General features: G+C 35.2%; 4 protein-coding genes across 7 annotated transcripts; all 4 read right to left on the minus strand.

Moving 5' to 3' along the window:
- Positions 1–223: 223 nt before the first annotated feature.
- LOC6649796 (aminopeptidase N) lies at positions 224–7,042 on the minus strand. 2 transcript variants are annotated; one of them, XM_015177043.3, is made up of 8 exons: positions 6,995–7,042; positions 3,539–4,019; positions 3,325–3,480; positions 2,853–3,254; positions 2,336–2,791; positions 1,493–2,042; positions 725–1,245; positions 224–656 (listed from the first exon to the last, which is right to left on the minus strand). In XM_015177043.3, exons 2-8 carry the CDS (start codon positions 4,006–4,008, stop codon positions 428–430), a joined length of 2,784 nt encoding a protein of 927 aa, XP_015032529.1. In that variant the 5' UTR covers positions 4,009–4,019; positions 6,995–7,042; the 3' UTR covers positions 224–427. The 2 variants fall into 2 exon arrangements, with proteins under 2 accessions (XP_015032529.1, XP_002072118.2); XM_002072082.4 differs by having other exon boundaries at positions 6,950–7,009.
- Positions 7,043–9,969: 2,927 nt separating this feature from the next.
- On the minus strand, positions 9,970–12,745 carry LOC6649797 (nicastrin). Of its 2 annotated transcripts, none has more exons than XM_002072083.4 (7): positions 12,621–12,745; positions 12,465–12,560; positions 11,695–12,402; positions 10,817–11,630; positions 10,536–10,747; positions 10,268–10,478; positions 9,970–9,998 (listed from the first exon to the last, which is right to left on the minus strand). In XM_002072083.4, exons 1-7 carry the CDS (start codon positions 12,679–12,681, stop codon positions 9,974–9,976), a joined length of 2,127 nt encoding a protein of 708 aa, XP_002072119.3. In that variant the 5' UTR covers positions 12,682–12,745; the 3' UTR covers positions 9,970–9,973. The 2 variants fall into 2 exon arrangements, with proteins under 2 accessions (XP_002072119.3, XP_023035622.1); XM_023179854.2 differs by having other exon boundaries at positions 9,970–10,135.
- Positions 12,746–12,926: 181 nt separating this feature from the next.
- On the minus strand, positions 12,927–13,707 carry LOC6649798 (60S ribosome subunit biogenesis protein NIP7 homolog). The gene is made up of 2 exons (XM_002072084.4): positions 13,528–13,707; positions 12,927–13,470 (listed from the first exon to the last, which is right to left on the minus strand). The coding sequence occupies exons 1-2, from the start codon at positions 13,581–13,583 to the stop codon at positions 12,984–12,986; spliced, it is 543 nt and encodes a 180-aa protein (XP_002072120.1). The 5' UTR covers positions 13,584–13,707; the 3' UTR covers positions 12,927–12,983.
- Positions 13,708–13,961: 254 nt separating this feature from the next.
- Positions 13,962–24,948, minus strand: LOC6649644 (sodium-independent sulfate anion transporter). 2 transcript variants are annotated; one of them, XM_023179650.2, is made up of 6 exons: positions 24,706–24,948; positions 17,289–17,457; positions 16,152–16,399; positions 15,323–16,094; positions 14,964–15,266; positions 13,962–14,905 (listed from the first exon to the last, which is right to left on the minus strand). In XM_023179650.2, the coding sequence occupies exons 2-6, from the start codon at positions 17,428–17,430 to the stop codon at positions 14,400–14,402; spliced, it is 1,971 nt and encodes a 656-aa protein (XP_023035418.1). In that variant the 5' UTR covers positions 17,431–17,457; positions 24,706–24,948; the 3' UTR covers positions 13,962–14,399. The 2 variants fall into 2 exon arrangements, with proteins under 2 accessions (XP_023035418.1, XP_002072121.1); XM_002072085.4 differs by lacking the exon at positions 24,706–24,948 and adding an exon at positions 17,554–17,639.
- Between the last annotated feature and the right edge of the window lie 2,299 nt (positions 24,949–27,247).

The following is a 27,247-nucleotide window of genomic DNA, read 5'->3' on the forward strand; positions in this document are numbered from 1 at the left end:
TAAAATAGATTGGGCTTAGCTCAATGATATCGTAAGGATTGAACTGAAACTTGCTCCAATCTTTTGATTCTTTTTCAACAATCGATAAATATAATCTTAAATTTTCAACTTATTATCACCAAAGTTAGATTTCGCGGTTTATAAAATTTTTTTTATTTAAATACAAGAGAAAATATTTATTTAAATCGATGCTCAACAGTAAAAGTGATTTAAAGATTTTAGATTTAACATGGCGAAATTCGTTTGGCGAAGATCAATTAAAATTTATTTATTTTATTCGTGTTCTTTTTATAATTACATATAATAATGTATTTTGTTTTATATATGTTTATGGAACATTTTAATATTGTAGATATATATTATATATATGCGTATAAGTAGTTAGGTTAATATTTCTACTAAACTTGAGAAGTGGTGGGAGGTGCTTTTAGAGCAGCTCCTGTATGGAGCGTGACAATTGGATGTAGTTACGCTCCTTCCATTGGACATTTGTTAGCATTGTCTCCAGAGTTTGTTGCAGAGCCTGTTCTAGCCCCTTGAGCGAAGGTCGATTTATGGTAACAAAGTTTCTGAACTTATCGAAATCACTTTGATTGATCACCTGCTCCGAGAAGGGGAGCAGCAGCCGAGACATATCCTTGGTGATAGGATGATAGCTGAAAACATAAACAAAAGAGGATGAAATATAAGAAAAATTATAACTCATACTTCTTAAAGAACCTACAATTTGTAAATAGCCTGCACATTATCCATGAAATAGGTTTTGGCCAAATGGAAGCCAACTTCATTGAAAGCCACAGCCTGGAAGGCCCACATGGAATCCTGTTTCCTTATGGCATCCTTGGAATCGTATGTCATTTCTAGATAACGCTGCAACACCCAGACCTCTCTTGAGCAACCCAATGAGGTGAGAATGGTGCGCTTCTCGGCAGCCACATTCGAATTGACATATCGGGCCCAAAGGAATTGCCAATCTGCATCGTTGCCATGCTTAATCGAGGTGCAATAGACAATGCTACGCAGATTCAATGGCACGGGATTCTTTTCATCGGGTTTCTCCTCCTCCTGCCATTGGGTATAATACTTGCGGGCAACAGCAACACAATCCTCCACATCGTACTGGCAGGCCCAATTGCCCACCATGGTCTTGAGCAGGACCTGATCTTGTTCAGGAATGGCACTGAAAGTGTCATTTAGCCCACTCAGGTGCAGATAAATTGGTGTAATAAGTTTTTGCATATAGCGCTGTGGATTAACAGAATTAAATACATATTAAACATCAATTTGGTGGTCATAATTCAGGTCAACTCTTTGCAACATTCTCACAACAAATTTTGTTTGTTAAGCACTGATTAACTTACGGCAAAAAACAACTTTTTGGGGGGCCGCATTTAAATGGGGGAATGAAGAGCTATAGGTTACTATTACTACACCCGGAGTGAAGTTCATAAAAAAACACACACAACTCCAATGCAAATGTAACTCAACAAACCTTAAAGTACTCAAAGTTCGGAGTCTGGCGCACAATGCGTCCCACACGCTTAAGATTCTCAAAGGCCGACTTCCAGGGCAGATATTCGCGTTCCCTTTGCAAGTACTCCAGCAATCGCATGGCTATCTCATAGTTTTGGTCACCAGTCCAGGCCAGATACAAGGCATCATCGATCAATTGGGCTCGATTAAGAACATGAATACGCTGGAATTCCCCTGTGGTCAGAGTCTCAATGAGAAGCCTCCAATTGCGTTCATCGTAGTTGACTTTGTATAAAGTCGAGAGTTGGGTATTGAATATGACCCACTCGTCTCGTCCAGGCAGATCTTGTATGGTCTTTGGATAAATCTCACCCTCCTTGCCACACTCCATCCAAGCCTTGGGTGCGGTATTATTGAAATCCTGTTCTCCTTGTGTCGTATAACTAAGTGGAATCCACCAGCAACCGAGACGCTGTGCCCTGGCTATTTGGGTATTCAGTAAGTAACGTTCCTGCGTCAATTTGGCACTGTTTGACTCATAGTTACGAGTCACATTGATCACTGGATATCTAAAAGTGGAAGAACATATATCTCAGAGTGGTTCATAATACACAACAAAGTCTAAAAATGCAGTCCACTTTCAAAATTGGGAAATATGTTTCAATTTGTAGTTTTTTGAATATATTAAATGGTCTTTAAGTTAGTCTAATTATAAGGATTAGGTCCTCAGACTCGTAGTAAGTTGATTAATCTTCTATTGATTCCCAAAGGATTTCCCACTCCCATTCCCTTCTAAGACAATTAGTTGGAAACAACTGTTTTATATTCCCCTTAATCAGAGGGGAATCTACTTTAAACTTACCCTGTTTGCAATGTCCACGAATCCATGATGGTCTTGATGTCGTAACTCTTCGGAAGGGCACGATATTTGTGTGCCGCCTGTGTCAGGGATTCCCAGAGATTATCCTGTTCGGCGTTTTTGTACGAGTACTTTTGCAAATATTGCTGCAAGCCAAAACGGAATGATTCTTCGCCCAGGAACATGTGCATCATACGCAACACAGTTGAACCCTTCTGATATGATATTTGATCGAAACTTTCTGCAATTTCCGCAACTTCTTCAATGGGTCGTGAGATGGGATGACTACTTTCGAGGGCATCTTTTCGGAAAATGGTCAGCATATTGCCCAACGATTCCTGTTCCATTGAACGCCATTCGGGATTGATGTTCTCCACACCCAGACTGGCCACATAGGTGGCAAAGCCCTCATTTAGCCACAGATCAGTCCACCATTTCATGGTAACCAAGTTGCCAAACCTTGTGAAGAAGACAGAGGATTGTATTCCATATTCAGATCTTCTAGTTTTTTATATCTTACCATTGATGAGCCAATTCATGGGCCACCACACTGGCCACACGCTGCTTATCCGCCAGCGAGGAATAGGATGCTGAATAGAGTAAAGCAATCTCACGATAAGTGACCAAACCCCAATTCTCCATGGCACCAGCACTGAAATCTGGCACGGCTATCTGATCGATCTTGGGTAGTGGAAACTTAATGCCAAACAACTGCTCATAATATTGCAAGACTTTGGGTCCAAACTCGGCGGCATAATCACACTGATCGATGGCATTGGGACGTGCCCAGGTGCGGAATAGAGCGGAATTAGGCAGTGTGGAGGGCTTGTGGGAGAAATCATTTACACTATAGGCAAGCAAATATGTTGACATGGGCACGGACTCTTCGAATTCACACCACACATAGTCGGGGAATTGATCACTATAAGGAATGACGAAATATAACAAAACTGACTTAAAGAAAACCGCAAAACTCTCTTTAGGTTACTCACTTTGGTGTTATTTTTTTGACGGGCATATTGCTCAGACCCGTGTAGTTCTTATGATAGCCGAGAGTTACAATAAATGGTGCCTTATAATTGGGTTCATCGAAGCATGGGAAGGCAGCACGGGCCGAGGCCGGTTCAAACTGGGTGATGGAGAGCCATCTTAAAAAATAAAAAAGATTCATATACTTGAAACAGCTTTCTATTCATGTGCAATTACCTCTTCCTTTTGGTTACTGGATCCTTGTAAGAACTCCTATAATATCCTTCCAGTTGGTTATTCAACTCCGAGGCAAATGGTATGGTCAATTCATAAACGCTGCCAGCTTCAAGCTCTTGGCAAGTGTTTAGAACATAAAAGTCATGATGTGTATTAATCTCCGTTGACTGTACACAATTATCCTTCTTGCCCTGAGTATCCTTGAGGATGATATCATCCTCGGCAATGGTTAGATTCTTTGCATGCAATGTAATGTTTTTGGTATTCTCCAATACTTCAATCAGAATCTTCACTGTCGCCTCAAAACGCAAATCCTTGGGATTGTCCAAATGAGTTGTGACCTTCAGATCATATTTCTGCGGACGCAAAGCCGTTGGCAGTCGAAAATAATTGTACTTGGCCTCGCTGGCCAACGTCTGGGCCGACTGGCCGAGAACCAGGCCCACTGCAAGCAACAGAATCAACTGCATGCCGAATCCAACTGCGAATGGAAGAGGGCACAATGAGCACTGAGTGACGAAGCGTATCGAACGAGCCAATCGAACTGACCCGTGTTAAGTGGAATGGAGCAATTAACTAAATCACATTTGCTAAATTAATGTTGAAATCAATTTATAACTTAAACCAAATGGAACGTTAGTAAAAGTTAATTGCCGCACAGTGGTTGGTCGTATTAAATAGCAAAACATAAATTTTAACATAATTATGATATCATTTTGATTTTATTCTCCATGTCAGTCACTTTTCTGAAGTTTTGTTTCCACAAAAAAGTAAATACTGCATTTTCCAAACCCTTATTTAATTATCTCTTTAAATAGAAAAAATTTTTACATTTGCCAATCTACTTTAAATTTAAAACATAAATAGAGGTTATTGATTAAAAAGTCTAAAAAAAAGAATAAAGCCCAAAAAATTTTTTTGTTTTTGAAATTTATATTCTAAAGTAATACTTTTTCTTAGAAAATGAACATTTGCAATTCTTGTTTGTAAATTTTTTTCAATAACAAGTTAAAGAACTTGGTTTTTATCATTTTTGACCATGTTTCTTTTTACATTTTTGCATACAAATGTTTTAAGAGTCATCAATTATAGATACATTTAAGAAAATTTACAATATTCAGAATTTGTTTAATACCAAAATCTAAACTGGTTTTATTTTTATGTACATTTTGCAGCCACTGTGCACTGTTTTTCAGTAATTTATTATTGTAAAAACAAATCTGTTTTGCTTAATGCAAATTAAGGTTTGGAAGCGTTTTTGGGTTTTAATTATGCCGCCCACGTATTAAGGTCTGGGCCAATGAAACTTGACAATTGACTTCGAAACACATCAGATTTTATTTCATTGTTGACTTTTTTATTTTGTGATTTTTATGCATTTTGCTCTGGCACGTGAGCCGAGAGATTTATGCAACCTCAGAAATATATATGTATGTATATGTATATGTAGATGCAACTCAGCATGCATAACTTAAGATGCATTAAAAGTGTAAGAATAAAGCAGAAGAACAAAAAAAAAACCGGAAGATACAGGAAGATCTGGACTGGATTTTCCAGCTTCCAGCTTGCAGCTCGTGGACAACTCGTTTTCATCCACATATACACATAACTTGGGACTTGTGAATATTTATTTATGCAAAAGTCGTTGGCGTTAGCTTTCCAAATGTGTTCTTTATGTATATATGGGGGTGCGGTCATTGACCTTTAATATCGTATCAGAAGAGCACCCACAAAGGTAGGAATATTCGAAACTAGACCATTGGAAAGTCCAGAGAAAGTCAGAGATGATTCGAATTTCTATATGCTTAGTAGGTGATATTTTTTTGCTAATAATAAGTTATTGTGGCATGGTGCTAAATAATATATACTTGTTGTTAGTTGCTCGAATTTCAACAACTGTTTTTTATCTGGTTTTAGTAACCATCAAGTGTTAAATAAATCATTTTTTCTTTTGTAACACAAACTTTATGCCCTTGTTAGGACTAGTTACTCAATCACACTAACTGCTAAAGTCGAGCAATAAGTATTTGTTAGTTTATTGCTTTGACAATTCCGTTTTTGGTTTCTAAGTATAGTATAGACAATATGTCATTTCTAATAGCTACATTTTAGTTATTAATTTATATAAAAAACTAAGCCAAATAGTGATAAGAAGAAAATAAAGTTTTCGATCTAGCAGAACTTCTTTCTAATTCAAATCTAGCTAGATTTTAAATAAATATATAATACAGATTAGAAAAAAAATCTTTTTTTGGATTAAATGTCGAGCAAATGACATTAAGGTAGAAGATTTTACAAAAAATCAAAGAGGGTATCCTTGCAATGTAAAATCCTCAATATTCAAACTTTATTAATTAATTACTTAGTTTGGTTTTAGCAAGTTATTAAAAAGAAGTGCCATTTTAGATAATGTTTAAAGTGTAATTTGCTTTTCAATAGTGAAAAACATTTTTAAATCTATAGCTTAAACTTTGAACTAAAATACAGGATATTGAAATTAAATCAAGAATTCAGAAAATCTGATAAAAAGAGCAGAAGTTTTGGGCCAACAAATATTAACTTATTCTTCAAATGTTTTTCATGTGTAATAAAATAATATCTTCAAAAATTCCATTATATATATATAATGATTTTTAAGAGTGGAGGCTTTAAAAACTTTACTAACAATAAGCTAATTATTTATTCCTGTTGTTTTTACGTAAAATATTTCTAGTTTATTGATATTTTTAGAGCATTTGCCATATTTTTAAATTTATTTCGAGTATGCGCCTGTCGTAGTAACTAACTAAATAAGGGGTTACACAAAATGAACTTTAGGCTGACAAAAACTAAAAAAAAAACTTTTAAATTCCATTAAATTTCAATCACGTGTTTAACACTTGAACGATTTGTAACTACCTCGACATTGACTTATCAATTGAACTCTCATTGCATTGAATAAGTTTAATTTTATCTAGTATAAATTGTTAATTGATTTGCAAAATATTTTACTCTGATTATTCATAGAGAAAAGAGAACAAAACGAACAATTCTATGAGAGATATCTAAGTCTTCAACTTGATAAATAGAGAAATTCAGACATTGTTAGAAATAAGTTTTAAAGGAATAAACACAGTTGAGTTGGCAATTCGTAAGAATCTATGGTTATAAAGTAAGAAAATCAAGTAAGTTGTGCCTAAAGCTTTTACAATTAGGCAGAACAATTGACCAGATTTGGTGTATGTGTTCTTAAAATAAAAACACTTGGCCAAAACTTGTTTCTCAATCAATGCGCTTGTTCTTCACACCTCACAAACGTTTCACTTTTGGTTCTGTTTAATCTCAACAAGCCCAAAGGCTTTAGATGGCTGGCTTTAAATTGTTTAAACATCATTACATGAATTAGATTAAGTGCATCTATCACACACTCACACACTACTTGACACCAAAAAACCATCCAAAAAAGGAAACACTAACCGAACGGCAAACAGCAAGTAGCAGCAAAAATTTAAAGGCAAATATTATATGAACCGCACGACGGTCGAAACGAATCTACACTGACAGCAGACTGAGCTCAGCGCTTTTATCTTATATGAAGCCCGCTCCGGTCCGGTCCGGCCCGGCACGACGGCGGCGTCGGCGCATTTTGAGCATTGCTTGTTCTGTGGTTGTTGTTGTTTTTTGGGAGAACCTTTGTAAAAGAGCTAGAGACCGAGCCAAAGACAGAGAAGCATACACAGCGGGAGCTGCAATAAAATAATGGCAGGGCTTACGCGTCGTATGCGCAATTTTTGAATTTCAATGCAGACACACAGATAACTGAATAAGTACCTCCATATATACATATATATATATGCACACGCATGGGGACCTAGAGAGATGAGACGTGGTTGTTGCTGTTGACGACGCCAACATGTTTTTGACCTTAATTGCCCTGATTAACCCGCTTTTTTTCTTCGTTTTCGTTCTCATAGCACTTCAGGCTCAGAGAGCCTAGACCGCCCGCTTTCAGTTCATCCTCCTCCTCCTCCTGCACCTTCACCCAAGACGGACAGATAAGAGGATACAAACAAGAACATAAGAACAAAAACTGAATTGTACCCACGAACACACCAGGCAGGCCCAGGCACAGTCACAGTCAGTCACAGCATGTGAGCCCAGTTTAATGCATATTTACATATAAACCGATGTACATTACATACATACATACATTAGTATGTGTATGTTGTGTGGCCTGAAGTGAATTGGACTGGCGCACTTGAAATACAAGTGTCTGAACATACATAAATACCTTTATACCCACATATGTATGTAGAAAGACATCTTCTGATCAGTGCCACGTTTGAAGATTATAGACCAGATATGTATATATCTGAATAATGGAGACTAACTCAAAGCTTTAAAAATTCTTGGATTGGTTTGGGATACATCGTTCACTTGCCGTATTTCTTCTTAAAAGATTTTAAAACAAACTTATAAGCCCGTGAAACTAAATCTCTTGACTTAAGTCAACACACTACACGCTTGAAAAGAAGCAAAACACTTGATCCTCCTTTTTATGCTAAATCAGGAATTGTTTTAGTCATCAGCAGTCTCAAGGGCTTTACTTTAGTTCACTTGAGCCATAAGTGTAAAGATTTATCTCTACTTTGTTGTTACACTTTAAGGAATAATCATAGGAATACTTGGTGCTGAAATTTCTCTCTTTGACCATTTGCTAATAAGAAATCTATTTAATTAGCCAATCATTTTTGTTAAAGCTCCGAATATGAATGAATTTCACTTTGGTTTTCCATTACGCTGTCGATGCCAATTGATGACCAATTCAAGTGACTGAATGGGCGAAGGTACAGACAAAACAATAAACCCTTGATGCGATTTCGTATTTTATCTCTGCTTATTGGGGATTATTTGAATGACTGTGGGTAACGCTGCTGGAGTATCCGATTGCCAAGTTGGTTAGAAGAAAGTTGGCGGAACTAATCGGCTTTGGTACACTCAATTTAATTGCGCTGACTGCGATTACAATAGTTTGCCATATGGCCAATTGGCCAGCGGACAACAAGACGTATGATTAATTGATAAAAACAAAATGATGTGATTATTATTTATTACGAAAATCATATTTGGGGGCATAGTCAAAGAAAAAATTGGCAAATCGTTTCCTCAATTAATTTTAATAGTTAAAGGATTAGTAATTTGCCAATGTTGGAAAGTGGAACAGAACATTTTAAACAAAAGCACAAAAATTAAAATAAATTCCTCTTTAACATATTGACCGAGCAGTATAATTTACAGTTACAGTCAACTATATCAGTCATCAGTTATATTCCTCTATTTTGAAGCTTAATCAATCCATCGATGACTGCAAAAAGTTAGTTAGGACGGAGACTAAGTTGGCTTCTTTTAATCTATTATTTGTAAATACAAATAAATATTTAGCGTTTTATAATTACGTCTTTTCCTTTCTTGAATTTGTATCGTTATTGGCTTATTTTTTTCGGGCGCCAAAATGTTTTAAATTTAACTGAAATTTAAATATAACAGAAACTGAATTCCGAATTCTATAAAGGACCCTCCAGTTCCTTTTAAGCGATAAAGCTTTAAATTGAAACCACAAAGTTAAACGGCGGTGGCGTAAGAAGAGACAAATTTCATTTTAGAGAGATGCCAGTAATAATATTGATTATACACTTACCTAATGTCATTACAAACATCCCCTAAAAAGACATTTCTGTTAAATTAAGTATATACTATTTAGAATCTTAACAATCCTTGGCAAAAATATGTTAATTACTTACTGGATACTCATTATTCTAAAGAATCTCCGCACAAACAAAAAAAAATTTTTTATTAACTAATGTAAGTAGTTTCCGTATATGAGCTTTCAATTTATTGGTTTAGAATGATTATTTGCCTTCTATGAAGTATGGTAATATCTTGTATCTCAAAATATATATAATAAATATAAATATCTTTAAGTTTGCTGAAATAATTCTATTCAATATTTAGCTATGTTTGTTTTGTTTTTTTTAGGTTTATAAAGATTTGTACAACAACAACTCTTGTTCTTGTCTTTCATTTGTTTTATGATACAATTATGAAAAAAATGAACATAAATATTGAGAGATAATTGTTTCACATTTATATATGTTTGTATTAATTATATAATCCCTAAATATAAATATGTTACAAATGTCGCAGGATTCTTAATTATTCATTTAAAATACAAAAATACATACAAATAATTAATTACTTAATTATTTAAGCTAAATCAATTAGAATATCATTTATAGTGTCTTTTTAGTAAGAGGTTATCATTTTCAGATCAGTTATTCAGTTGTCAATGGAAAATATTCCATAAATACGTTGCCATCAATTGGACTAAAGATAGCTTATTGCGTTGGCATTTTTGTCTTAAATCTGTTTCTTTTCGAGTCTTGGATGTTCTATTTACTAACAAGCTGTGGGCCGTGGTAGTCTGGAAAATTCACAAAAAGTTAGAGGCAGAAAAGAATTCAAGTTGAGCACAATTTTTGCATGCAGATTATGATTTAGCTGGTTATGAAGATGGAAACTATAGGAACCATCATAAGTAGCTGCCATCAACCAAATAATCTAAAAAAAAAAGAAAAAACCAAACAACAAAATAATAAACAAATTTCTACATAGGAAATGCTGAAAGTTTTGTTACTAGATGTAAAAACAAACTGAAAATATCACAAAGTCATGAAAGCCTTTAAAACTCACGCTGCATTGCTAGCTGGTAGATCTTCAAACAGCACTTCCGATCTAGAATTGATGATGTATACTAGGCAAATGGAAACGATTAACACCACAATGCCAATGGTCAGAGTGGTCACTTGATGCACATTGGACGGACGCAGAAAGATGCGGGCGCTAAACTGGGTCCAAGTTGATTCAGTCCATGTAGAGTAATTACCGGAGCTCCAATCGTAATCTGCAACAAATATCACAATTCTAGTGCAATCTTTTTTAAATAAGGATTCAAGCTTACTGTCGATGAGAAAAGCTGGACTCAGGGCTGAGCTATAATTTTGGGTGGAAAGACGACATTCACCAGAACCGTTAAAGCCCGCAAAATACTGCAATGGCAAAATGGTGCAATTTTCTTTGGTTACATTAACTTGCGGTTGGGATAGAAGATAGCCCAGTACGCGATATGTCCAACCCGAAGACTCTTGAGAGCCCCCCAAAACACTGATATAGCTGGAAGAGCAAAAAGGCAACATTAAAACTAACAATGTTACTCGCATAAGCAATTTTTTGCTTACTTACCGCATAGGTGGAAGCGGCAAACCACTGGGACTGTCTGGGTAGGAGGATGCCTTGAAGAGTGGACAATCTGATGACTGTAGAAAACAATATAGGAACTCGTCGGCCAATAAAGGACTGGCCACTTTGCTCCCCGTATACGTTTTACTCGTTAATGATTCATACAGAGCCATGGCCACAATGGATGATATGTTTCGGACTTTCATTTGCAACGAGTCAGCCTGGAAGCCCTTGGCATCACTAACATCTACCAGAGTGGTGAAATCTTGACTAGTATTGGCATATCTAAATGCCACGTTATCCACATCATCATAGATGGAGTGATAAAATTTGTTGGCTGGCACACCATTCAAGATTAATGCAGGGAATGATTCATCACGACGCAGGAAGGATTGGGCAGATGTAGGAGGTAGATGATGACTAACATCTGATTGTATATTCAGGCCGAAGCCGAACTGTGGCGATTTTGCATAGCTATTGATCTGTTGCAGCAGCTTATTAGCCAACACGGTGCTTTTCAGAGTATGCAGCTTGACGTTGGCTATGTCATCGATGGTGCCAATGTCCAACATGAATTCAATGTTGTCAAACGTTATGGGCGTTGTTTGGGTGGAACGTGTGGGAAAAGCCTTATTCTCCAAGTCATAGACAAAGCGCTGGGAGCCAATATAGTCATAAGATTCCCCATTAAATGTCACAAAGAGTACATTCCGATAGGGATTGGGCAAGGAGTCTTGTGGTGGCAAGGTTTGGCGCAGAAAATGAGCCACTTGAGTCAATATAGCCAAGCCCATTAATGAATCCATAGCTCCCAGACCTGAAAATGCAAATATTAATATCAGAAACTCTTTTAAAAGAACAAACTAATCTCTCAATCTTACCCACGCCATCAAACATGCTGGCTGTGTCCAACCGACAAGTGACCAATATGAACTTCTCATTGGGATTTGCATTACGCTTTTTCTTCACGTCCAAATTCTCGGGTGAGTTGCGTGGATAAACCGTAGCAAAGACATTGCGTCCCTCCAAGGGATCACAATACTTGCTTCCACTCAAATTGTTAATGAAATTCGTACGCCGCATACACACCTCCGTGTTGACAGCTGCCGACATAAACGACTTGACCTCCACGGCGCACAGTCTCCGTACAGCATGCGTGGTATAGTTTAAGTTGAAGTCCTTAAAGCATGTTTCCAGCTTTTCAATTTCTTCCTGATCTGCTATATAGTAAATGGGAAAAGGAAAATCCTCGTGAAGCAGTCCCGTACCCCAAGGATTCCAGCTGTTGGTTGGATTCCTGGCGTCACAGGTAACAGTTTCAATGCTATTGGGACGCAATAAGCCACTGTACTGATTCGGGCAATTCAGTTCGTGTGAAAAAGTTGTCATCTGCTCAGGTTTATTGATAAGCAGAACCACGGATATATTAGCTGGCCCGGCTTGTTTAAGGCGCAGCAAATTGTCTCTAGTGAACAAATGAGGTGGTATCATTGGTGCATATGGTGGCGCTGGAGGAGTGTCGAGCAAGAAATCCAAATCCGCCTTCGTATTAACCAAATGTAAAACGCCCACGGAACCAGAGAAAGCGGCTAAAAGAAGTGTCTCAAATTACATCAAAGTTATAAGCCGAAGAAAGGGTGGTATCAGTTACATGAACAGCCAGTCTGGTGTGTTCCATTTAATCGCCGGAAACAACTAGCTCCCAGAATTGGTTGGTACATCTTATCCTTTGTCCGTTCGCCTTGGACTAAACAACAAATGACTCAGATTAGAAAAGGGAGTGCGTTCCACAGAGACTAAAGCTTACCAAACAAAGCACAGTTTAGCAATATCAGCCATATTGTAGCTGAATTGATCGGCTTTTCCATTTGAACTAGAATTAACTATTTCCTTACTTATATATATTTTAATATTTATTTATTTTTCCGCAAAAATAAGACAATACAAAACAACAAAAAAAAGTGAACCACTATTTTAACATACCGATTGCATGACAGTGTGGCCACACTGCCGCATTACATTCCCTGTATTAGGTGGCCCAGTATTTCGAAATATAAACATTATAAACTATATAAACGTTAATATATATTTTTAACTGATTCATGCCAAAAAATTGTCTTATTAATCCATTTATTACTAACAGCAAGCTTAACATCTAACAGGGTATCAGTTAAAAAAGCGTATCCTCCGCTCGTATGTACTCGCCAATGTCCGATTGATGGAAGCAAACTGTGGTCAGAGGATCAGCGGTTTTGCAATCAGTTGTGGAGCGCGCTAGGACCCCGAAGCCGAGGGGTAAATCACTCATAGAGTACACCACAACTCCCTGATATTGTCCTGCATTCTCTGTTATGCGTCCCAAGCCGGATTTGGGTATGTGATTGCCATAGAGGAACTGCTGCTCAAATGAGGGCTTCACCCACACCTTGTACTGGGCATATGGAGCCAGGTAGTACAACGCTGTGATATGGAACTTCAGTTTGTTCGTCTTGGAGAATTTGCCAAAGCAAGTGCCGACACACACGAGTTGTTTGTAGCCAAAGCATTCGCTCAGCTTGAGTATGCGCTCGGAAACATAGTAGACGCGATCCTTGTGCTCCCGGAAGCAATAGGTGCCGTCTGGTCGATCTATAAGCTGCCGAACATTGGTGCCAATGCTGTTGTGGAAGAAAAATGGTCAGTGAAATATTTAACGGGCCTAAGGATTGGCTTACAATTTGGACAGCTTCTCGAAAAGTATTTTGGCACGTTCCTCGCTAAGGCGCTTCATTGTTTTGCTCTCTGTTGTGTCTTATATCCAAGTGGAGATCTAATTATTTTATTTTATTTTAAAACTATTTGATAGCGTGGTGGCAATGTTTTCGTGGGCCGGCTGTTGAATACACGTGAGAGCTGCGAACATGTTCGACTATCCGATAATAGGGGCGGATATCCATTAATAGGGGTACTTATCTGCAATAGTGGGATTGGTTGTAGTTGCACTCATTGGTTCGACATTAGTATCAAACTTTAGTGGAAAATTTAAAAGTATTTTATTTAGATTTAAAATTTACCATTCTGTTTAAATACAAAGACAGCAGTGATGAGTTTTTATTTTTATTTCTATCAAAATGAATAAAAAAGAAATAGTTATAGAGTCGGGTAAGAATACAATTAATTACCATTCGGCGCACATAAGTTAGCCTCAAGTGGATTTTATTTATAATTAAACAGATATTTCTAGACTTTGTAAATAATGTTAAAAAGATGCCAATGATTAGTGTATGAACTATCATTCTGCTTCCATAGGAACGATTGCATTGCTCAATGATATTGTTGGTGGAAGATAGACTTACTTATATATTATTATCGTTGGAAACTCAAATATCAGTCGACTTTCATTCAAGATTCGAAACTTTGGCACGAACGCCTCAATATAATTTGTATGTACACTTAATTAGTTCTTGTTTTGCTTTCTTAGGACTAATAGGTGTGTCTTTTGTGCTCAAGCTAATACTGTACAAAAAACGTCTGTCTATACTAATTTATAAATAATTAACTAAATTTGTGGTTGTATCACGTTTAACATGGCATAATTAATGCCTTCTCATGCCGTCTCCAAGCGCTTTTGGCCATACTGCCGTTCCTTGAGCAATTCGTCCAATTGCTCCTCCTGGTAGTAGACAACAAACTGGGCAGCCGACACCTGCTCAAAGATTGCGCAAATGCTGGGTTTCAGATTGTAGAAGAAGAGCAATTGGCCACGTTGATTAAAGTCACTGATCAGGGAATCGATGACGGTGGCTGTGGTAAAATCGGCTCCATACACATGTGAGGCATCAATCACAACTGGAACATTTTGTCGCATGGACTGTTTGTTTACCAGATTTCTCACATAGTCCACCGAGGGAAATATTAGACAACGATCGGGTGTAATCATCATATACTCTATGCCCATGTGACTGGTGATCAGCAGCTCCGTTGTGAGTTTGGGTCTAGCCGCATGATACAGTATAAAGATGACATTGAGAGCCACACCAATTAGAATACCCCATTCCAGAGGCAAAACAAGACAGGCCACAAAGGTGCCAACGCCGGGCACTAGATCACTCTCTGGAAAAAAAGGACTGTTAGATTCAAGTAGATGAAGTAGTCTTTTGGTGAAACTTACTTTTCGATCTCCACATTGGCTTGACCACCCTGACTTCGACCATGAACACCACCGCTGAGATGATAATGGCCGCCAGAGTTGGTCTGGGTATGAAGTAAAAGTACGGAGTGAGAAACACTAAAGCGATCATAACCAAAGCTCCGGAATAGATGTTACTAAGCGGGGTGCGAACCCCACTCGCATTATTGACAGCTCCGCGACTAAGAGCACCGGTGCCCGGGAATCCCTGGACAAAGGAATTAAAGATATTAGCCGTACCAATGGCAATTAGTTCCTGTGAGGCATCCACTGGCTTGCCATTAGCTAAAACATAACAAATATTAAAGATAAATTCATATATTAGCTGATGTTTCACTCACCGAAAGCTTTGCAAATGGCTATATTCTCCATCAGTGATATCAGAGGCACCACAATAAGGCCCGAACCCATGCTGTGGACCATCTCAACAAATCCTTGAGCCACTCCATTGCTCGTCTCATTAGCACTCAGCGATGTGGGGGGCAACTTTATGCTTGGTAATCCAGGAGGAATATCACCAACCACACGGAAAGGCGTTCCATGTTCTTCACTGTGTAGCAAATAGCTCATCAAGCAACACACAACAACCAGAATGGCATTTCTGGCTGTTCCTACAATCCAGAGGATTTTGTTTACTACCCTCTGGAAGGGCGACCATTCTGCTTCCTCTTTGGGTCCAATGCGGCAGGAGGAGAGCGAACGCATCAGAAGCAAGACCACAATGCATGTAAGTCCAAGTACTGTGTCGCCAGCTTGAGTGTGTTTGATGTTCTGAAAAACCTGTGTCCAGATCTCTACGAACGTGTTGCCCTTGGCTGTGATACCCAGAACGCTTTGAATCTGTGAAGTCAATATAATGAGGGAGACTGCCGATGTAAAGCCCGATGAGACGGGCCCAGAGACAAAGTCTATTAGGAAACCTAGACCAAAAAGGCCCATCAGTAGTTCGACTATGCCACAAAGTAGGCAGAGTAAAACCGATTTCTGCCACGATCCCTGCGCAGCCTGATAAGTCAAGAGAGCCACAATGGCTGATGGACCCATGGGTACATCCTTGCAACTGCCCAGAAATATGTAGACAAAGCAGCCCAAAAATGAGGCATAGAGACCATACTGAAAACGAAACACAGATAACACGCAAATCTGAGAAAAACTAATTCCAATACTTACGGCAACTGGAAGCCCGGCAATGCCAGCATAGGCCAAAGCTTGTGGTATAACTGTTAGACCCACTGTTATTCCAGCCACCAAGTCTCCCACTGCATCCTCACTATTGTAACGTGGCAGCCATTGGACTATGGGCAGCCTTTTGTGCAGAGTTTTCCGATTGAAAGTGCGTCGACTGCACTCTTTTAGCCAATTTCTAGTGCATTCTCCAGTGCTCATTGAAGGTTTCACTTTCTTGCCATCTTCGGTTACTGCAATTTGGAGAATTTGTAATGTTTCTTGATCATTGACTTGAATTAACTCGATATTAAGGGCGCGCAATAGCTGTGATTCATAAATAAATTCTCTGATTTTAGTTTCTTTAGTTTGTTGTTTGCTTTTTAATGTTGTGTTTTGTTTTTTCTGCCGAGATCAACGAGAATTCATTTCATTGTCAAGGTTTTTTTTTTTTTTATCAGCTGAGAAAATACTTTAAAACAATTGTTATTAAAACTTTTGCTGATGCTTTTTGTCGTTCTACTGGAAACGAAAATTCCCATAAGGTGAAATTGGAGAAATGATGAAAACATATTTTTGATTTAAAGCACTAAAATGCTGAAAGCAATTTAAATGAATGGGAATCACCTAAAGCTATCAAAAGACTCAAGTGAACAATGAATCTATTCCAATATATACTTTAAAAATTCATAAAAATATGTAATTCTCGATTTCAGACCCCTTTTCATTCATTAAATCCTTATTATTATTTAATATTATTAACAGAGTTTCCACTGAATAATAAAAATACTTTAAAAATCCATAAAAATATGTAAATCTCGATTTCAGGCCTTTTTTTTAAAGGATTTCTTTATCTTTGTTATATCCTTCTTATTATTATTGAATTTTATTAACACTTCTCTAAGAGTTTCCACTGATATTTGACTGTTCAAAAGTTTAGTTATGTAATAATGGTGATTTTTTGTCATTTTCATTATCCAATCCAAAAATTTCACAAAAAGAGATGCTTCTGAATCTTTTTTTGATTGTAACATTTTAACATTTTAAACATTTTAAAATCAAACATTTTCTCGAAGTATATTTCTAAATTTTTCACTGTTTTGTTTTCAATTTCTGGCTTTTTATCCATTTGGTAATACTCACAGATAAACTCCTTGGATCCCTGGGAGCCAACGCTATTGGTGGTGCTATCATTGACTTCCGCCAGATTTGCATTAATGCTAATTGTCGAGCATTTGAAGCCGTCGTTGAAGTACACATGATTTGAAGCCGGATTCGACTTCATTTTGTTCGTTGTGGGTGGGTGAAAGCACTAAAGGGCAGCAGCAGCAACAACAAAAAAACAAACAACATATTGTTATTAATTCACATTCAAATAGAAGAAGAAATTGCAATTAAGGCTATCTACCTGTTTGCTAATTGAATTATTCAATACGATCTATGAAAGATAAACCTAAAATTTATTTTCACACTATGGAAAAAAAAAACAACATCAACAAAGTTTTTGAACGTTTTCGTTTATACAAATTTATTTTGCTTCCTCTATTCTTTCTGTGGCTTTTGTTCCGTCTTAACGCGACGACGATTTAAACGAAACTGTTTTGTACTTGACGTGAACCTTGTCTTTTATAAAAATCAAAACTTTGTTTTGGATGTATCTTGTTGTTGTTGGTGTTGTTGTTGTCAGCGTCATAAGCGCGTCATTTTGCGGTCGCAGTCAACGTTTCAGTCAGTCGAGAGACTGGCTATTAGTGCTCTGGGAACACCAAACAGTTCATGCTCACCTGTTGATCTGTCCCACAAAATACACCTGATAATCGAAGCTATTTACCGAGAGTTGGGGGAAATGGAAACGTACCATATGAGTACAAGAGATGGCCCTAAAAAACAAAAAAAAAAGTTCTTATTGCGTTGTGGCCACACTTACCGAGATATCGTATATCAGAAAGGAAGTTCTAAATTCTTTTATCATTAGTCTGCATTGCTGATCCGTTTTCTTTTTTCATGTTTGGTTTTTTTTTTTTTTTTTTGTTATTGTGGCTCAGCAATTTTGTTTAAAATATTGTTTTTTGTTATGGGTTTTTTTTTTTTGGGGGGGTTTTGCTTTTTAATGAGACACTCACATATCACATGCTTTCTGTATATTCAACAAAAAAATGGAGTGGAAAGTTTTTCATGAATTCCATCAAAATGCTGCGGGGGAGTTTCATACAGAAATTACAATAACGTCAACGCTGAGACGAATCTTTTGGGAGTGTCTACATTATATGTATATATTATCCATAATTTTAGGGGTTTTTCCCATAGAAAATAATTAATACTTTGACTAACAATACAACAGACTTTTCTTGATATTGTAAATTTAAAGAGTGCCAATAATTATTAGTTGGAAGTCGAAAAATCTAGGACAGTTTCTTAGCAGTTTCTTTTGTTTATGTTAATACACTTTTAGATAGATTATAGCTTAGGGACAAAGTTATAATTATTATTTTATGTGGGTTTAAAAATACATCTCACTCGATGTGAAAGCACCTAAAGAAACAAGTCCTCGACAAGTGTCGCAAAAAGTTATCAAAGTGAAAAACAGGTGCGTTTTCTTATCAGTTTAGGCAGGAAAATAATCAATGCATTGTGATGTTAATTGAACTTTTCTCTACCCAAAAAACAGCAAAAGAGAATTAAAAAGGAATGAAAATTGCTTAATTGAGGTTCTGAAGTTTTGAACTTAAAAGGACATGGGTTTTACTAGATGGGATACGATTTACACTACATTTATGACCGTTTGAATAGTCTCATTGAATTCGTATGAAGATGAGAAATATTATTTATTTAGCTAAAGGAATTAGTTTTCATTTGGCTTTAAAAGATTTGTCTCTTATGTGTCTGTCTCTGTCTCTTATATAATATATATCGTATAAATATAATATTCTTAATTAGAATTTGCCAGTATTCGCTTAGTTTAAGAGTTAAAGAAATGGTAAGCCCTGAGATCGAAGATCAATAAATTACATAATCGCAACGTCGATGATGTCTAATCCAATCGAGGAACTCGTGGCAGGACATACCATAGGAATTTCAAAACCGAAAACTCTCCTACTCCAAGGGTTTCCAATAACATTAGTGACCTTCGATGGATCTATCATATTTGTTTATAGAGTGGTGCATTAACAGAACATGCTTTCAATAACAAAAAAAAATTCCTTTTGTTGATAATGAAAAATATTTAAAATACCTCAGACATTTATAAACTTGACTCTTTAGATGCATTTGTTTTTTTTTTTGTGAAAAGAAAAAATGTCATGTCACTGGACACAAAAGAAAATGAGAATGTCATTGATAAATAAACATTTGAATACTGACCAAATGCCATAGCATCCAATGACAGTTGAGAGACTAAAGTAGTTAGAAAGTTTCCATGGAGCATTTAAGTCAGTTATATATATTTATGGTTAAACATACACGAGCAGTGATAAATTTGTCAATTTATGGCATTGCACTTGGTATTGAAATTTAAATGAAACCTGACCTGAACATCACCAAATAGCTTCCTAGATGGCAACGACAGCGACGACAAAATGTTGTGATAAATGTTGTCTTGATTAGAAACTGAAAAAAAATTAAATTAAAACATGATTTGCTGCTAATCGATGGCAAGAAGGTTTGCCTTTTTTTTTTTTGCCAAGTTCGCAGTCAAGATTTTTTGGGGGCTTTTTTTTCCATATGGATTTTGCATTTGTTTTGAACACAGTCCAATGACTCTAATATAATCAGTCAATACATTGATTAATGTTATGGTTGAGTTGAACCGAAAACCAGATACCCTTTAAAGGAGTTTAAAGTTAGTTTCCATTATGTACCATTTTCATAAGCATTTCTTTCTAGCTTCAAATAATTGAATTTTTCAATATTTTTTAGTTAGAAAGATTCCTAGTCCTACAAGGAATTAGTTCTGTTCTGGAAATGCCTTTCAGTTTCGTGACCGTTATATACCCTTTCACTCTTTGATGGCCTATAGGGTATAAAAACATATTTATTTACTTAGAAATAGACGGCGAGTTGCCGGCAACTGGTTTGGCCTGTGTCTGCGTTGTCTGGTCAATTCCACGGAATTCCAACTTTGACGAAATTCACAGCTGATTCGGTAATTTTGAGGGGGAGTTAGTGGTTTAACAAGCTGTATTGCCCTCTCACTTACTCTTACTATAGCAGTCTCTCTCCCTCTCTGTTACTGCTGAGAAATGCAAATTTTGTGGTTATTCATTCATTTTTTTGTTGTTTAAAGCGTTTCTTTTGTTTTGTTTGTGTTTGTGTCTTGTGTTTTTGTTTGTTACTTAATTTTTGCTCGCAAATCGGGTGAAAAGGTTTAATAAAAAGTCAATTTCCACTTCCTTTGTGTAATAAGATTAATTTTTTGTTTGTTTGTTTGTGGTTCATTTACAACAATACTAGTTTATAGTTATAATAATAACAATTTTCTAGTTAATAAATGAAATTATTGCCAGCAGGAAGCAGAAAATGTTCATTTAATTGCAATGCCAATTGTAATGTTTTTTTTTGTAAATTTTTTTTGTTCATGCACTTTTTTTCTACGCTTCGAGTTACAGGGCAAATTGCAAACTAATTTCACATAATTACCAATTGCCTTTAAGATGGGCGTAACCAGCCAACCCAAACCCCAAAACCAACCCCCACCACAGACAGAACGTTGAACTGAAAACATTTCTAAAGTTTTTTGTTTTGGAATGCAAGTGAAAATAATAAACAATACAAATGGGAAAACTGTAAAAAATCTCACCTGGTTGGTGATGAGAAGATTCTATACTCTTTTGACAAACAACTACATATTATTGTTTAAACAAATAGTAAGTGGAGTATTTTCTCTGCTTATATTCATTAAATCTATGTATTTGAATATTTTCATAAGTAGATTGATTATTTTTCTTCTTTTGTTTAAATTGCTATTACAATTATGGAATTTATGGATATGTCGTTATGGCAAAATCATATTCCTTTCTGAATTTCTCTGTCAATACATTATAGACCTTTTAAACACAACACAATCAGCCAAAGCTGCGTTATACCCTGTGACAAACACCATACGTAAATGTATGATGAAATGAAATTGTTTCAGTTGTTTAAAACGTGAATTCGTGCAATGTCTATCAAGTGTATCAGTTAAAGGTATATGTATATAGCTCCCCCATACATACCTAACTTTAATTTTGCTAAATTGCAAAAACTTTTCATAAAATGCTTTGCATGTTCATGCAAATTACGTATACGACATGTGTGATCAAAGGGTTTAAACGCGCTCATTGTCACAGAAGCAACAAGCCACATAAGTTTGTTTATGAATTATTTTAGAAGATCTTAAGTAAATGTAATAAATTTAATGTAAATACACTAATTTAAGTTAAGTTTTTCTTTTGGTGAATTTACACAAGACTATTTAAAGAAGGATATATAAAATTGTCAATGCTAAGATGATATAAATTAAATTAATCTAGTTGAAACTAAAGTTTAGAGGATCTTTGGTTATAACTCTGCTTCTTATAAGTTTGTCCAGTTGATTAGTATAAGAAGAAAACATTTCTACAAGCAATGAACTAGTAACAATAAGTCAGAAAAGAGTAACAATTGTCCCCAAAAACGATCAAAATATATTATTGGAATTTGCATGTGCAAAAGTAATTAAATTTTGTCGAGGCAGCTTTAGAAATTTTTGTTTTTGTAGAGAATCATTTTGGGCTTTGTTAGCATGAACCTTTCACTTTGAATGACCTGGAAAACAATAAACAGGTGTGATAAATTTCAGTACACAAGGTCAAATAAAAATTTAACCTAGTTGCCAGCGAAACGTCAGAGTATTTTCCAACAATCAAATGTGAATAGTTTTCCTAAGCTTTAAGTCGTTGAACTGAAGTCGAACTATGTATGTATATTATTAAATGAGAATTTAAAAAACCTCACCTTTGTTGTTATTAAATATTTATATCAATTTTAAAATTTTACCATGGCAATTTCTATTAAAATTTTTTAAAATTACTTTCTAAATTCCAGTTGTGACAATAATAAATAACGAAAATTATATGGGCTCGTTATGACAATCGGCATTCCAGGTAGAATTAATTTACTATAACAAGCCAACTGAATTTAAGGTGAATACGTTCTAAATTTCTAAACGATATGTCATGCAATAGACGAACGTGATATTCCATTTGATGGCAAAATTCGTGTCTGTGGGGGATATTTGCAAAACGAGGAAACCCACCCAAATAACCACTAACCTATTATCACTTGAATTATTATTTTGAGATTTCAGTTAAACGATCATAAGACTCCCATTATAGATAAACCTAGACGTACTGTATGTGCTAATATGCTGTAGTATGATTCAATTTTTCCTTATTTTTTGGCAATCGTGTGTGTTCTCTGTGAATGGCTCAATTGTTAATGGCAAGTCCAGGGACAAAACAACAAATAAATGGCATATGCTATATATAGCATTGTTTACCCATTAAATAGACTCTTGTTTGCCAAATCAATGTTGTCAATGGCTCTAAGGGCAAAATTATTAAGCAAACTCGTGGCATGTGACAAGTCAACAAGAGGAGGGTAAACTAATGTCTCTGTAGTTGACTTTTACTTCCATGGTGAAGTTCTAATTGATGCAAGCCATATAATTAATCATTGTGAGCATTAAAATCAACAGAAATATACAATTTACTTTTGTTTAAACTTGTTTTAAATGATCGAATCAAATATCGCTAAATGGCTTTTCTCACATCTGCTACCGGCTTTTGGTTACTGAATATTTATACTTCTGTTTTGATTTGTTTTTGTTTTTTTTTTTTTAATTTTTATGATCTTGTCTGGCGTTTTTTGTTTTTGTTTTTTATATCTGTATAATGTGTATATTTTTATGCCAAATGCGTTTCACGATTACGCATTCAAAGAAAAATTGCAAACAAAAAAGATGAGCAAATTCTTTGATTTTTATCATCATATAAAATATATGCAAAATTATTTTTCTGAACGATATATGTCCGAGTCTTTTGTCTGAGTTTTTGTGGTTTTGAAGAACTTTATTGAGCATGTGCTAAAACCAACTAAAACCGGATTAAGTGTACATAATTGATAGCCATATTTTAAACAAATGATTGCTTGCTGGCTATTCAGCATTTTAGAAGCCCACTTGCCACATAATCTTACAACTAGTGTTTGCTTTGTACTAAACTAAATTCTACTTTCAGTCACGTAATTGTAAAATTTTCTCAAAAAACACAAAAAAATTGCTTAGCTCTCATTGTTCTCCAACACGTGCCAATAATTTGATCTCATCCACATTACAGAGGATCACGTAATTAAGTATTTTAAGCATCTACTTAATTATTTACACTAAAAAACTGGAGGTCTCTGATTTTTTAAAGAATTTGAATGAATATGGTTATATAAAGGGAACTCAGAGAATTTGTTAAGGACACTTCATAGATTAAAGAAATATGAAATATGATATAAATTATCTTGAGAAAACTGCATTATCCTTACAATTTAGTCGACTCGTAAAGGAAGAAAAGATATAAAGACCACTTCAAAACAGAAACTGATACTGCAAAATCTTTTTAGCCATGTGACATAACAAAGCTCTTGCTCTACTTTCGGTTTAAAATACATTTCAGGCCCTAATCAGTTATTAAGAAAGTATTAATAAAAGACCTAAAAAAAAAATAGAAATGATTCATATTTACCAAAAATTTTGTTGAGTGATTTATGAATAGAAATTAGCACCTTTTTTTGTGTGGCTGGTGCTTTAACCAATTTTAAATCATCTGTTTTTATGTAATTAGCATGTTTTAAATTTGACAAATTAAATGGGGAAACAGTTGTGTGAAATATTAATCGACCATGATAAAAGGCCAATTGGAAATTACGCAAATGTTAAATAAGGTGTTAATAAAAATGAAATTTGCCAAAAATTTAAGTACATAGATTTCTTTTTATACTTTAAGTTAATTTGAACGCTAATGCGAAAGACGTCATTAAAATAATAACAAACAATTTATATGAAAAATAAGCAAATAAACATATTTTTATGTCTATCCCGACTAAAGATGATGATTATTATAATATGTAATCATCTTTAGTCGGGATGATGATTATTAATATGTAATCATCTTTAGTCGGGTCAGATTGGCCTAGGTTATTTCTAGGTATTTCTCCATTGAGTCTACACAATTTGGTTAAGCATTAAAGGAGTCCAAGTCTTAATTTCATTTCCTAATCAATAGATTAGCTCGATTAAACACTTTTATTATATTATATCACTTCAATTTATCACAAAGTCCTACTCAGTTTTCAGTATTCGTGGTTTTTTAGTTATCAAAACTTGAAAAATATGCTCAGCCACGTGCCTTATGAATTGAAATTTGCCTTCTGTTTTAATGTTTCTATCATTTGACATAAAAATAAAGCATACAAATTGGATTTCAAGCATTGAAAATTTCTTTTTATTTAATTCTATGATGTCATGACATCGCAATGACAGGGCTAAATCACTTACCCCTTTTAGTATAAGCCGCACCAATTACAGAATATATCTAAAGGTATGTATCTAGAATAAATCGATCTGTAGGTTAGGTGCTTTGGGGATTTGGGTTTGTGTTTGCTGTTTCTATTGTTGCCCCAACGCTTTGGCCACCGGAAACGTGATGATTCCGTGTATTGTGTGAGTGTTTTTTATTTCTTTTTGTTTAAAATCGCACAAGGTACGCGACGCGCGATCGGTACGTTCTAATAATTATTTATTGATTTTGGTCTTATGATATGCACACTATTTAATTTTTAATTTAATTTATTGTTTAATTGTTATGCAATTCAAATGCACCAATTCAATTTTAAGGTTTGTGCGTTTAGTTTTTGCTGCTTCGTAGTGGATTCCGAATTTAGCATCGTAAGTCTGATTGTTTTTATAATTTATTATTCAAACACGCGTCCGTTGCAGGGCGCATTGGCTAAGTAAATAAGCGTAACTGTTGTTTTAAGCCACTCATCTACCCACCCAGCCAGTGGCACTCGGAAATTGAGCGTGTAATTTTGTTTGTTTGGTAGTTGAAGTGATATTCACCCGCAAGCTGAGCTTTTTTTTTGCGCTGTTTTTGAGTTACATTTTGCAACTTCTCTAGGAGCTTTTTTGGGGGAAATGCTCTCACTCTCTCTCTAACACTCTCTCTCTCTCTCTCACTCTCTCGCGGGCGGTATTTAACAATTTCGAAAGTCACTCGAATGGAGGACAGCGAAAGGTGTTTGACATTATACTACAAAATATGCAATAAGTTTAGCATATTATCAATGCCGCTTCATCATGTTATATATATACATATAATCAGACAAATAAAATGCAGATATTGCAGATGCTGAATGTCATTTGAAGTAGTTTGATAACATTGATAAACTTCAAACATTCCGGAAACATACTAACCATAAGTCACACCGAAGGTTATATACTCTCTGACGTGTAGCAAATAGTTAATGGGCAAATGGATTTTATTTTATGAATGATACTTATCCATAAAATTATGTGTTGTGTGTAATAACTTTCTTAAACATTTCAGACTTTGAAAGCAATTAGTTCTTATTTGTTTTCGAGCTATAATATCATATAGGTTGTTCAAACTTCGTAAAATCTATCTAGATCAATATATTGTTGATTAGCTAAACGAAGTTCCAGTTTTGCCAATTTATTGGATAAATGAAAAAAGGATATCTTAGAAATATGGCGCGGGTTCTTAATTAGATACCTACTACTTTCCTATCCAAAATTAATCAAAAGCCACTTTCATATGTTTTTAATAGCCCGCCAGTACATTTGAGAAGGTCTTTAGAGCCCTATGAATAGTCAGGTCATATAATGTTCATGATCCCATAGTTATAAAGTAAAATCTTTTTGATATGTAACGATATCAACATGGTGCAATATGTAAGGCAATTTACCAAGTCAGGAATCAATTAGGTCAGGCAATCTCTTAGTTACTTACTTAATGGTCGTAACAGTTTCATCGCAAAGATAGGGCCCGATCAATTTTTCAATATATCCCTTTCATGTTTGCCCTATTACACAATTGTAAGTTCATACAAATAATATGATCTGGAAATGATTTTATATTAGACATATTTCAATGATGACGGTTGGCGATAATTATTCTTATTGTTATAAACAATATGTTCCTTCTTGCAAACTCAAATTTTACCAATTTAAAATATTGTTTTTGGAAAAACTTAACAATTTTCGTGGCTAATTGCTTCTTAACATGGACAACAACTATTTAAATCAAATCAAATTGTATTTGTTGTTAAATTATTCTTAATAATACTAAATTCAAATAACAAGCAGTGCTTGTTTGCCTATGCTCTGCTTGTTTAAGCTTTAAACTTTAAAGCTTAAAGCAGACCGTTAAAATTTGAAATGCCATTCCATCATAAAAATGGATGATTGTGATTCGACTTTCTAATAATTTATTTCATTTAAATATTAAACAATTTTGTTTATCCGTTTTTTTAAACGTTTTATTAAATAAAATGTAACTGCTACGGACAAAAACGTTTTCAATGGGAAAGTGATCTTAACTAGAATAATAATACAACTTCAATTGCAACAATTGCGACTCGTTCTTTCAAAGCAAAAGTTGCCATTATTGGGTTAAAGACTTAGTTAAATGGTTTCGGTTGTTTCTTGTTTATTGAGGGGAGGAGGAGGAGTAGGAGGATTGTGTTGTGGCTGTGAGCTCGTAAAGCTATTTTATATTATTATATGTTTATTACGTACAAAAATCAAAATGTTTTAACATTTCTTCAAGCGCGTTTTCATTTTGGTGCATTTGAAAGGTTTTTCGTTTTGCTTATGATTAAAAAGTAAAGTTTGATTCCATATATACGTCAACACACACATTATATATAAAATTACATTGAAATAGTGCAATATTAGTATTGTTTATTGTATTAGTTAAAAATAATTGCAGTACAGACTAAAATCGGGTAATAAGACGTTTTTTTGGGGATATCTCTATATAAAACCTATATAATTTCAATAAATTGTATATATGTAT

The sequence above is a fragment of the Drosophila willistoni genome, chromosome 3R (genome assembly GCF_018902025.1).
Source record: "Drosophila willistoni isolate 14030-0811.24 chromosome 3R, UCI_dwil_1.1, whole genome shotgun sequence".
Classification (NCBI taxonomy): Eukaryota; Metazoa; Arthropoda; class Insecta; order Diptera; family Drosophilidae; genus Drosophila; species Drosophila willistoni.

Coding starts and splice junctions, on each gene's coding strand:
- LOC6649797 (XM_002072083.4), bottom strand. CDS start 12,681: ATGGAAAAGCCGATCAATTCAGCTACAATATGGCTGATATTGCTAAAC. Junction 12,403..12,464: donor ACACCAGACTGGCTGTTCAT/GTAACTGATACC, acceptor CACTTCTTTTAG/CCGCTTTCTCTGGTTCCGTG. Junction 9,999..10,267: donor CTACCAGCTAGCAATGCAGC/GTGAGTTTTAAA, acceptor TGAATTTTCCAG/ACTACCACGGCCCACAGCTT.
- LOC6649798 (XM_002072084.4), bottom strand. CDS start 13,583: ATGAAGCGCCTTAGCGAGGAACGTGCCAAAATACTTTTCGAGAAGCTG. Junction 13,471..13,527: donor TTCGAGAAGCTGTCCAAATT/GTAAGCCAATCC, acceptor CTTCCACAACAG/CATTGGCACCAATGTTCGGC.
- LOC6649796 (XM_002072082.4), bottom strand. CDS start 6,974: ATGGTTTTTTGGTGTCAAGTAGTGT. Junction 2,043..2,335: donor TCGTGGACATTGCAAACAGG/GTAAGTTTAAAG, acceptor TTCCACTTTTAG/ATATCCAGTGATCAATGTGA. Junction 1,246..1,492: donor CGAACTTTGAGTACTTTAAG/GTTTGTTGAGTT, acceptor GTTAATCCACAG/CGCTATATGCAAAAACTTAT.
- LOC6649644 (XM_023179650.2), bottom strand. CDS start 17,430: ATGAAGTCGAATCCGGCTTCAAATCATGTGTACTTCAACGACGGCTTC. Junction 15,267..15,322: donor AGCCATTTGCAAAGCTTTCG/GTGAGTGAAACA, acceptor GTTATGTTTTAG/CTAATGGCAAGCCAGTGGAT. Junction 14,906..14,963: donor GCCAATGTGGAGATCGAAAA/GTAAGTTTCACC, acceptor CTTTTTTTCCAG/AGAGTGATCTAGTGCCCGGC.